At 37.5% G+C, this 12067-nt stretch overlaps 1 protein-coding gene across 2 annotated transcripts in view; it reads right to left on the bottom strand.

Annotated features, from left to right (window-relative positions):
- PDE4D (phosphodiesterase 4D) overlaps positions 1–12067 on the bottom strand; it is a 1409587-nt gene that overhangs the window by 1029262 nt on the left and 368258 nt on the right. For both annotated transcript variants that reach the window (XM_046671306.1, XM_046671305.1), the window contains one exon: positions 8997–9131. In XM_046671306.1, coding sequence (XP_046527262.1) covers positions 8997–9038 — 42 coding nt within the window. In that variant the 5' untranslated portion in view covers positions 9039–9131. The remainder of the gene's footprint in view (positions 1–8996; positions 9132–12067) is intronic.

Genomic DNA, 12067 nt, shown 5'->3' with positions numbered 1-12067 from the left:
TGATGAAGATTCTAAGCTGTGACAACTTTGTCAATCTTATACCTTAGGTGGCGATGGATACAGTAGGGAAAGAAGGCCAGACCGGGAAGAGATCCATTATTTTTGCTTTAACCATAAAACTCCCAAATAATCAATCTTACAGGGTAATTGTGAGGAATAATAAATGCAGATATCTCTGAAGTGTATCATCCTTTCCAAATTTCTTTTCTGGGGTCTGCCCATTCTAGGTAGGCACCAATGGAGTGAAATGGCATAAATTATTCACCCTGGGCCATTAAGAGTGATTGTTTCCAAAAACTCAGCAATATAAAAGTACTACTGGAAAAAAAATATTTTTTTAGGAATAAGATAAATTTGGTCTACGAACTTTGGACAACATTTTAAAAGTCTTCTGTGAAAAGAGGCAATTCCAGGGAGCCTGCTGGGCATATTTCACCAGGTGGGCTCCAGCTCTTGGACTCAAAACTGACAGCCCATTGAGGTGGGCATTAAATTCAGTATGCAAAACATTTTCCAGATACCTTGGGTCCTCTAATCAGACAGGATTTGCTTCCAGTTTTGAATAAATACTAAACAACAATTCTGTCAAAAAAGAATGGGGAACGTCAATTAAAAGACATCTGGTGAGTGACAATTTCATCCAAATGTAGAGCATCCAAAAGAATTCTGAGTCAACCAGAGGGCAATTACATCAAGAAACTAACAAATTGAATTGAGCAGAAGATGTCTTGAATCTCTCCAAATGGGTAGGAAGAAAATGATACAGGATACTAGGAAATTGAAAATTTAATGTAAAATATGACAAGATACTTTAGAATTCAATTCATAAGGGAATTGATTAATGAAGAAGAATTAAAATTTATCCAGTTCATTCTCCAGATGAGAAGATTCATAAAAATTCATGAGTTCAGAGAATATCAACAGTGATATGATAAGGAAAGTTGCTTTAAAATTTTTTTAAATAACCCTTGATTTCAAAATATACTATAACTGTAGAAATTTTCGTATATCTCTCCATTTGTCTGTATCTTTACTTTCTACTCCTAATTAGCATAAAAGCAGTGGCATTGGTGGGGGAAATGGGGATGGCTCAGATAATCAGGTCTGAAATTTACAAACCTCTGAGAAGTTAGCTCAACTGATAAATCCATTGACAGGACAAGGTACTCCAGAAACCTACGTTTTTGAATTGGATGTTAAGAACAAACAATATAAAATAAGCAAAATGTGAATAGTGAAGGAAGGGAAAAATATTTTTGAACAAAATTAAAATAAGCCCCTAGGTCTATGAAGAAATGATTATAACCTCAAAAATTATCATTGAGTTCTCCAAACATAAAATCTAGAAAATAAGAAATGAAGAGAAAGATGTTAATCAGATCATTTTCAGTGTTATTCAGTTGAGAGGATACGTGGACTGCAGAATATTGGTCACCATCCTTTAGGCATAAATATCATGGTGACTTATTAAAATCATCCCTTAAGAATGTCAAACTCTCGGGGCGGCCCAGTGGCACATCGGTTAAGTGCACACATTCTGCTTTGGGGTCCTGGGGTTCGCTGGTTCAGATCCCAGGTGCAGACATGGCACCGCTTAGCAAGCCATGCTGTGGCAGGCGTCCCACATATAAAATAGAGGAAGATGGGCACGGATGTTAGCTCAGGGCCAGTCTTCCTCAGCAAAAAGAGGAGCATTGGCAGTAATTAGCTCAGGGCTAATCTTCCTCAAAAAAAAAAAGAATATCAAACTCTCCATTATGGACTGAATGTTTGTGTCTCCCCCAAAATTCATATGCTGTAGCCCTACCCCCCAATATGATCGTATTTGGACTTGGCACCTTTGGGGGGTATTTAGGGTTAGATGAGTTCATGAGGTGTGGACATCATGATGGGATTCACGCCCTTACAAGAAGAGACACTACAGAGTTTGTGGTCTCACCCTCTTCGTCACGTGAGGACACAGTGCGAAGGCCAGGAAGAAAGCTCTCACCAGGAACTGAACTGGCCAGCACCTTGATCTTGGACTTCCTGGCCTCCAGAACTGTGAGAAAATAAATTTCTGTTGTTTAGGCCACCTCATCTATGGCATTTTCTTACGGCAACCTGAACTGACTAATATACGTTTATGCCCCAATGCCTTGATTTTATATTTATCTGGGAACTTATCTTCAATTCAACTTATAAATGGCACAACGTGACCTAGAATCATAGAAACTGCTGACTGGTAGGGAAATAGAACTGTCACCTAAATAGTTTGTATAATATGGAGATTACTCAACGGCCTTGGGAGCTACACTTGAATCCCTTTAGTGACAGGAACTCACTTCATTTCCAGGAGTTTTCCATATGATCCAGTTTTGGGCTAGATACTATCACTCTGCTCTGTAGCTACAAAAATAGGATCTGCAAACCTCCAGATAGAATTTATCAAGCAACTATTATGTGATAGGTGTTTTCACCTTCATTATGAGAGACTTTCTCTATTTCACAGATAAAGGCACTAAGGCTCAGGAAAAAGTAATTTCCTAAAGGTAAGATCTTTTAGCACTAGTGGATCTGAGGATTCAATCCAGGTGTCTGAATTCAAAAACGACTCTCTTTTCACTGCATCAATGGTTTCTACACCATTTTGATTACACACCCCATCAGGAAAAATACTTTGAATGTATTTTCCCAATTTATGTATTTTTGGTTGATTGCCCACACGTATTACTGTACATTTATCAAACATACACGAAAGGTTGAAATTCGAAAAAGATGACATTAGAAACTAAATATAAATAGAAGTCTTAATATTTTCTTTTTGAAGCCCACCTTGGAGATGGCTGCATTTGATTACATTGGCTCCCTTATACCAGGAAGACAGTAAAAAGCTAGATCGGCGAAGGCAATCGCAGTATTGAAAAATGCCAGAACCCGATGGTGGGAGATCATGATTATTATGCTTAATACAAAGAATAGGAAATATATTATTTTTAAGTGATTTTCAACAGAAGTACAAGCTGCTAGAGTTAAATCTTTAACCTAAGAAAAGTCATACGAAATATTTCATTGGAAAAATGCCAAGGAAAACTAGCGTCACAGATGTGATGCTGGGGTCACTGTGAATGGCTCCTTTCCCTTTGGGACCAATGGATTAGAAAGAGTCAAGAGAGTTAGCACAGTTTTGCTAAAGGGCTGGCATAGAGTCTTGACCACTGTAGCAAATTATGCTATTTAATTAAAAGTAGAGTTGTTGCTATGGCACTTTTTCAAAAAATTTTCTAACTGCCTTAGAAAGAATATTCTATATTAATTATTGTCTCTGTCCTAAATTGCTATGCTATGTCGGTAGAACGAAAAACAATCCTAGACGCTTACAACTAAATGTTGCTTTAGATTAAATTACATGACTTCAGGAAAACATATGTGAGGCAGAAGAAGGCAAGTTTTAAATAGAGAAATTAGCTGATCCATTATAATTCAGAATAGTAAGCAAAAATAAAGAATCTCTTTGACACAGTCTACCTGCTATGAAACTCAGAGGAGAGCAATACCTCACCAAACCTCATTTTATCAATCATGGTTTTGAGATAGGATAGTTTTATAACAGAATTTTAAAATTTGTAATTATTGCACATATGAGATATCGTCAGTCCCGTTAAAGCAAAAGTCAGAAGAGCAAGAATTGCCCCCAGCTTCCGCAGATGGCAGAGACACTTCCAGGTTAGCACAGAGAGGAATCTGTTTATGCTCAGACCTTTCAGTGTATAGACAAATAATGAGCACCCGGAACAAACAAACGTGATCTTCAGCACCCCAAGAGGTGTAAAACTGCAAGCAGTCACACAAGAACTTTGATGGGACCTATGAAAACGAAATGCTGTTCCAATAAGAAGTGGCTTGAAAACTTTAAAAGGAGCAAAGCCTTCATACCGCACACACATGGCAGAATCTTCGCTGCAACACTTCCTGTTGGAAATGAATACTTCAAGAAAAGGGTTATCTACTAGGTCAAGGTGTTTTCCTTTCTTCTCTCTTCTTTTGTAACTATTAAATCAGAAAATCCAGAGTTTTTAAAGAAGCAGATGCTATCTAAATGATCATCTATTTTTTTCTTTTATCTCGTTTGTTTTTCCTTTAGTGCCCTCATTTTTACAGAACTTGATGTGGACAACATGGTTTCGCCAACATTGGTATTTTTAGGTGTTTGAAAGAGGTTAAAGGGAGTAAGAGATTTTTTTTTTTTTAATTCCAGCTTTGATTACATTTTAGGAATCAGAGAGAGGAAAGGATACAGGGAGTCTCTCTCACTTATAAGCTATGGAGTCTAGGTCAATGCTAAAGATACAACTCTTTAGATGCCTTTGATGCACCAACTATTGTGGGTTGATATCATTTCCATATCACCCCTTAGAATACTGGAGTTGGTAACTTGTCAAATGTCCCACAGCTGGAAATTTGAAAGAGCCAGATTTTGAACCCAATTCTGCATGATTTTAAAGCCCACATTTTTTTCAACTAAACCAAGCCAACTCTCAGGCAAGTCATTTCATCTCCCCAGGACTCAATCTTAAATTCTTTATCTGTAAATAAAAGGGTCAAGTCAGAAAAATCTTTAAGTTCTCTTCCAACTATAAGAAGTAAGAAATTGTATATCAGAAACTCTATAAACTTTACAAACCCTGTAAATTTTGGTGAAACCATTTTTATGAGAGATAAATATTAATACCACGTTCTGAAAAATATGATATAGACGTTGGAGCAATTATGGAAGTCAGGAATGTACATCTTAAATTATTTGCCTTACATCATTTTCAGCTGATGTACAATGTGCTGTAGAGCAGCTTTCAACGTTTGTAATTTGTAGACTTCTTTCACTGATAATATCTATATTCATGAACCACAATAGCAAAATTTAAAATATTTCAAATTTTATCAGATATGATATAGAATTCCTTTTAGACATTTTAAGTCCATTTATTATAAAAGATTGCCATGTAAGTTCATCCTAATTTAATGTTTAATAATGTTAATGGTATTTGGCTAATTTAGACATTTTCTTTTTTCCTTCCCAAAGCCCTAGGACATAGTTGTATATCCCAGTTGTAAGTCCTTCTAATTCTTCTATGTGGGATGCTGCCACAGGATGGCCTGATGAGCGGTGTGTATGTCCGTGCCCAGGATCCAAACTGGCAAACCCCAGGCCGTCGAAGGAACGCACGCGAATTTAACCACTACACCACCCGGCTGGCCCCATAATTTAGATATTTTCAATTTAATAAGCAGTATAAGCACTTTGATTTACTTTAAATTAACATAATTTATGCTATTGGACTTATATTGAATTAATTTTTAAGAAAATAATTAATTAATAAATTTTAAAATTATATATTTTATTTGGTTTAGGAGCTCAATATATGTTAAAGTGTAGGTCAAAGCTAACCCATTATAGCATCAGAAATAGTAGGGAAATAAATCTGCTTATACATGATGAAATAAGAGAATACATTTAAGGCTGCTTTTTTAAGCACTTCTCTCCACATAATATTTTGCAGGAATGGATGGTCTTCCTTTCAAATAAATAAAAAACTAAATTAGAAATAATTGTCACTATATTTCCCCCTTTTAACATCTTGAGTTCCTAGAGATATCTTGGGGGTGCTATATAAGGATTTTAAGTAGGTAAATGCAACCTTGCGGATCTAGTGAAGATAGCTTGGGGTCAAACTTGCAGGAATTTTTTTTTTAATTTCAATAAAAGTGTCCGTCTATTCCCTATATTTAATCAACAGTCTGCTTGGAGTATAAATTTAATGATTAATGTAAATTTCCCAATCTACCTATTGTGTGGATAAAATAAAATTGCTCTCTGGTCTCCCATATTGTAAAACATCCCAATCTTAACAGCCTTAGATTGAGATTCATCCTCTCCCCATTCCCCATGGAGAACCTGGTGCTCACCCAGTGTCTCCGTCTCAGGGGGACCACATCCACCCCATTAGATAAAACAGAAGCCCAGGAGGCAAATTCCATGCTTTCCTTTCCTCTAGATCCTAAATCCAGTACTTTACCAAATCCCTATCATTTTTTCCCTCCTAAGTAGTTCTGAAATATGTTGTATTGTCTCAATCTCCCTATCATTGCCACCAATGAGTGACTTATTCTAGCCTTTGTTCATGACCTTGAAGTCGCCAGTTTCCCTTTCACCACAGAGCCATTGCACATCTTATTAACTCTGCCTGGAAGCCCTTCCACTCCTACTTTGCCTCATTAGGCTAAGCCACCCTTCAGATGGCAGCTGTCAATCATCTTTCCTCAAGGAAGTCTTGCCTGACCTCCCTGACCAGGCCAAGACTTCCTATTACTTGCTGTCATAGTACTATGAAGCTTCCCTCAGCAGTGTCATAGTTTATTCCTTTGCTCATTCCTTTAACACATAATTGTCTTCTATGTGGAGGGCACTGTGCTGGCGATACAGTGATGAATGAATAAGCAAAGCCCCTGTCCTCAGGAAGTTTACACTAGGCTGGAGACAGAGGCTGTTATGTATATGGACAGGTTAAAGGGTACTTGCCCCGTGGAAGGAGACACATTGGAGGATTGTTATTCTACACTTATTTGTGCGATTCTTTGATGAATGTCTGTCTCCCACGGTAGATCATAAGAGCGATAGCCGCTGGGACCACACCTCACTTTTGTGCTGTCCATACGCCCACTTCCTCCCTTTTTTACCCACCACAACTACAAATTATCCTCCAAAACGAGCAAGATGTCACTTTAAGTAAAAAGTGGTTTGTTTATATTTTTATGGCTAAAATTTTTCATAGATCCCTTCCAAATAAAGGAAGAATCCAGAGCATTAATTGTTAAAAGAGATACGGCACCGGGTCTTAAATGTGAAGAGAAAAATACGAACACTGATTTAAGTGTTCAGGAATAAATAAAAAGTGGTTGTCTAAAGACAGTCTTGTTTCCCCTCCTCTTTTGCTTGCCTAAAGTTTTCACAATGACAGATACAAGATATACAGACGATGCGGGAGGAGCAGAAGCTGTTTTAACATTTAGAACATTTCGAACTTTCTCCTTGGATTTTCAAATGTCATAATGCCAAAGAAAAACATTCTCAGATTCTAAATCAAATTAATTCTCTAAACTTTGCTCATCAAAAATAGGAACTTCTAAGTGTACAATGTTGGATCCTGTTATGACAAAGACTTAAGGAGTGGGGGGTGAGATTCTTCAATCAGTGCAGAATAAACTTTTGAAACTCTATAAAGTGACAACTTCTAACTAGGCAAAAAGTCCAGCTCTTTTCTCTGATAAACAGTAATCTCCTGCTTAGAGTCATTTAATTAAGTGGAAATACTTTCTTTATGCCAGTGGATTTTCAAGAAGCTAAGAAGCAGTGAAATGAGAGCTCTACTGTTTACATTTGAACAAATGTAGGCAACTCAGGTTCTCTTAATCTGGGAAACATGAGCCTTTCCATCAAGATGAAAATTTTTGCATCAAACAAACAGAAATAGGAAATCTCCTAGCTTCATTAAGTACTCGCAGTTCCTTAAAGTCATGGCTCAGTTAATCATTTGCTTTTAGAATGTTTTCCTCCAAGAACAGGGAAATGTTTAATAATATATTTTTAATTATCTAAAATATTCTTCCTTTTGCCTTTACACATTTTTTTTTCATACCACACAACTCTGAAATTTAATCAAAGAAGGAAGTATTATGTGAACGGCTTGCTTTCATAAGTAACTTATATTAAGAAAAACTCAGTAATGGAAAACTGTGTTTGCCATTTGGTAATTTGTATGCAGGTCACCTCCTATTACAATGAAGAAGTCTGTACAATGATAGAAGGAATTTCAGGCTCCAAACCACAGCCCTTTGTTTTATGCAATAATCCACACAACCAAACAGCAATCAGTAAAACAAATGAATTTGGACATTCCCTCAGTGTTTTCTGAATTTCCTTGGTTGGTTATTAAATACAGTACTCAATCAAAGGATTGGCAAACCTCTGGGTACATCCACATCTTTAAAGAAACCCTATTGGGCACACTATACTTTCCTCTCTACATACTCATGTATTGCTCACCCTTAAAGCTGGATGGTAATTCTATAGAAAGAATTGAAGATGACCTTGGGCCATCACATCAGAATCACTGGTTGTAACACAAAGCGTTCTCATACTAGAGAAATGTGTTTGCATTTGCGGTTTTTCTGATGCCTTCAAATGAATGTTCCTACGTCACAACTACATCTGTTTGGATGCTTTTTTTCCCCTCGGGTAAATGAACAAAGAGACATGTTCTTAGAGCTTGCCTAATGGAAATTAACCATCTACTTTCATGCCTGCCTTGTGTAGCTTTCTTCAAGTTGCTCTATTTGTTTATACTTTCTTTCACAAGCTAATAGAAATGTAAAAATTATCATGAAGTTGATACCTTAAGAACATTAGGTAATTGGAAAGAAGGCTTAATCTCCATTAGGGCCCTAAGAATATTCAGTTCAAAAATTTCTAAGGATAGAAAACTCATGGAAATTATGTCCCACTGATCAAGAGTTCGCATTATTCACTGTGTACATGAACTTTTAGAACGTGATTGATTGAAGTACCCAGTGACATAAGTTCAATTTATCCTTTCAGGCTTGCTCAGAATGTTTCATATTGAAGACATAAATTTCTTCAATTTCAACTTTTAATCATTTTAGTATATTTTTTGCATGCATCCAAAAACCAACATGTCCAGTATCATGCCTGTAGGCTTACACGAATGAATGGTAAGGCATATAAAACTGGCTGAAAGAGAATTCCTATCAAATGTCAACCAGGCCACACAGACGAACAAGTCTTCATTTGTTAAAAAGCTGCATACAGTCAGAGAACTGAAAGTGAACCCAGGGTTTCCCACAAGCCTGATCATCATAGCACAGTATTAAAACTCAAAGGAAACAGCAAAAAGTTATGTGTATACATCATTAGAAAAGAAATGAAAACAAAAGTTACTTACACTTTTGCTCCGAGAAAGCAAATCACAGGTATTTCTTTTCATGGTGGTGTTTTAAGTAATTCAAACAGGCAATCGTTGTTTCCAACGTCACTGCTCTCACTGCAACAATTATCCACTCAAAAGCCAACTGGCATGCTGAGAAGAGAGGCAAGGAAATGTTTAATCAAGTATATGATTAACACGTGCACTTGGAAATGCTGTCTTCGACTAGGACAGTAATTCTTCAATTACTCATCAGAACAGGCTAAAATGGTGCTGTGTTTAAAGAAATAAAAGTACACACAAGCAACATTTCCATAACAACTTTTGTTAAACGTAAGTAGAGAGTTCAAGCACCATCTGTTTTCCATTAAATGTTTGAGTCTACAGTTTTAGTGGCTGAAAAGAATAGGTATGGTAGCCACAGCCTAAAGTCGCACGTCTGAAACAAAGATGTGCACAGAATTGTGTATGTGCTGATTCTTGCTGGTACAGCTAGAGACTTCATTTTCCACTAAGAGATCACTAAGATAGCCTTGTCCACCGCTGGAGGAGTCTCACCTCCATCTGAAAGCCCTCTTTGCCACTGCGTCATGGCCTCTGTTTCATTAGCCATAATCCACAGTCCAGTGAAGCCAGTCCAGTGGCTCTTCAGTAAATTTAGTGAGTTCACTACCCTTTTGGTTCAAAGAGGTTGTAAGGAATGGTTGGGAGAAACAGTTTACCTAGTCAATAATAACTATTATTTCAAAGAATATTCCAAAGTAGTTGCCACTTGAATGACATGACAGGCTCATTACCTAAGCTTCACTTTCCACTGGACGTTAAGAAGGAGATTCTCCACTTTGAGTTTTGGAGAAAGTGCAAGTAGAATAGCTGCATATGTAGTGTTCATTCTGATATTCAGCTGTATCTGGATGTACTTACATATTCATAGGGTATATTTGCATGTGAGATAAAGTGTCTTTTAGGAAAGAAAGTCACTCTAAAGGAGAGGGGATGAGACGAACAGGCTTGACCAAAACACAAAAACTTTGGCATTGCAGATGTAGGCTGACATTGTAGGTGCAGCTGATTTAACGATTCTATCCTTTGGATTTGTGCTAAGCTTCTCACAAGACTTGTATCCGAGGTTTAGGGAAAACAGTATCAGTGAGCAAGGTCTGAAGGTGTTTGTTTTGCTAAAATGATTGAAAAATATTGCAGTGCAGAGTAGTGTGAATTATACATTAAAAAAAAACAACAACAAACAAAGTAACTATATACCCTTTTTTATACCAGTTTCCAAACTGTTCTTTTTTTTTTTAGAAAGAGGGAAGGTTGCCTTTTTCTGTTTTTGTTTTTGGTAAGGAAGATTGGCCCTGAGCTAACATCTGTTGCCAATCCTCCTCTTTTTTTTTTCTCCCCAAAGCCTTAGTACATAGTTGTATATTCTAGTTGTAAATCATTCTAGTTCTGCGATGTGGGACGCCACCACAGCATGGCTTGATGAGCAGTGTGTTGGTCTGTGCCCAGGAGCTGAACCGGTGAACCCCAAGCCACTGAAGTGAAGCATGCGAACATAACCACTTGGCCAAGGGGCCAGCCCCCTAATTATATACACTTGAAAAAAACATACAAAAGGAGGAAAGACGCCAGAGAGCACAGCATCTGTGTGGCCCCTGGAGGAGGCCAGCCCTCAGCTGCAGGAGAACCCAGTGGTCCCCCACACCACGCTCCCCAGCAACCTGCAATGGCACGCTCTCAAGACTCAAATACTCGTTTTGAACACATGTGAGTCACCCCTCAAGACTTATGAAAATACAAGGGAGATACTTTTAGGGAGGCCAGGGATCCCACAGAAGCAAAGTAGAGCTAGAATCAGAGAATAGAACTTATTATTGCTAAGAATATCCCTAGATGCAACTTGGGGACCCAAAGGGCACCAAGGGACAAAGTTTTCTTCCAGGGTTGATAAAAACGCTTGCCTGAGGTTAGAGAAAAATGCACAATCAAGTGTGAGTTGCTAGGATCAATATGGTTTCTTTGAGTGTGTATGGATTCTTTCAAGGGAGTGGGGGTCGGAGGGGAGAGCTGACCCACAAATGCAAAATTCTCAGCTAGTATACCTCCAGGAATTTAGTCACCTTTACTGACTAGTTATCATGCCAAGCATTTCAGAGGTGCTCAGGAAATGTGGAATTATGTAAGAAGGAGATGGAAATAATATACACTATGAACTAAATATTCCATACCTAGGGAGAAAAACATCCAACTAAATGCTGTGGGAAGCTTACAAACTATCAGAGAAAAACTCATTTAAAATATTTAATTATTCATTCAGTATTTAATGAGTACCCTTAGGGGCAACCATGAAATCATTGCCCCTAGTGGGCTAGTGACTAAACGGTTTTAAATTAACAAATCAGACAAATCAGATAAATGATGGATTTGACCAGATAAGATTGGCTGAATTAATCAGGTTTTTAACAAATTTGCCTTGATATCATTTAAAGACCATCATTAAAAGTTACTTTCCTATGGGAATTTGGAACCCGTAGATATATGAATAGGCAAATGGACTTAATTGAAAACTGACTGTTGATGGGATGGCCTTTCTCAGCCTGTATACCTAGGAGGCAGCATGGCCTCACTACAACAGTATGGACCCTGAAACCAAATAGGCATATGTCAGAATTTCAGTTCTTCAGTGGCATTCCGTGTAGCTAGGCAAGTTACTTAACCTCTCTCAGCTTTTTCCAGATCTGCAAAAAGGAAATAATAATATTGATGTGTGTTTTGAGTTTAAATGAGTCAATGTGCATAAAGTAGTGTCTAGGAGAATGCTTGGCTCTCATCATCATCATTGTCGTCATCATCATCATCATCCTTCATCACTACCTTTTTATTCTCTTAATATCAAGTTGCAAGCAACAACCAAAACCCATTCTTATTTTTTCCCCTAAAAGTGCCAAACTCCCTCAAATAAAACAGACTGACACAAATATACTTTCAACAAAGCGGTATTGAATAAGATACCAGCTAGGGTCCCAGGAGTAAATAGACAGTACACTCATATTAGGGTCATTTAAGGAGGGTTAAGTGAAGAGACT

Source organism: Equus quagga, chromosome 9 (genome assembly GCF_021613505.1).
Source record: "Equus quagga isolate Etosha38 chromosome 9, UCLA_HA_Equagga_1.0, whole genome shotgun sequence".
NCBI lineage: Eukaryota > Metazoa > Chordata > Mammalia > Perissodactyla > Equidae > Equus > Equus quagga.
This window is presented reverse-complemented; position numbering and strand designations above follow the sequence as displayed.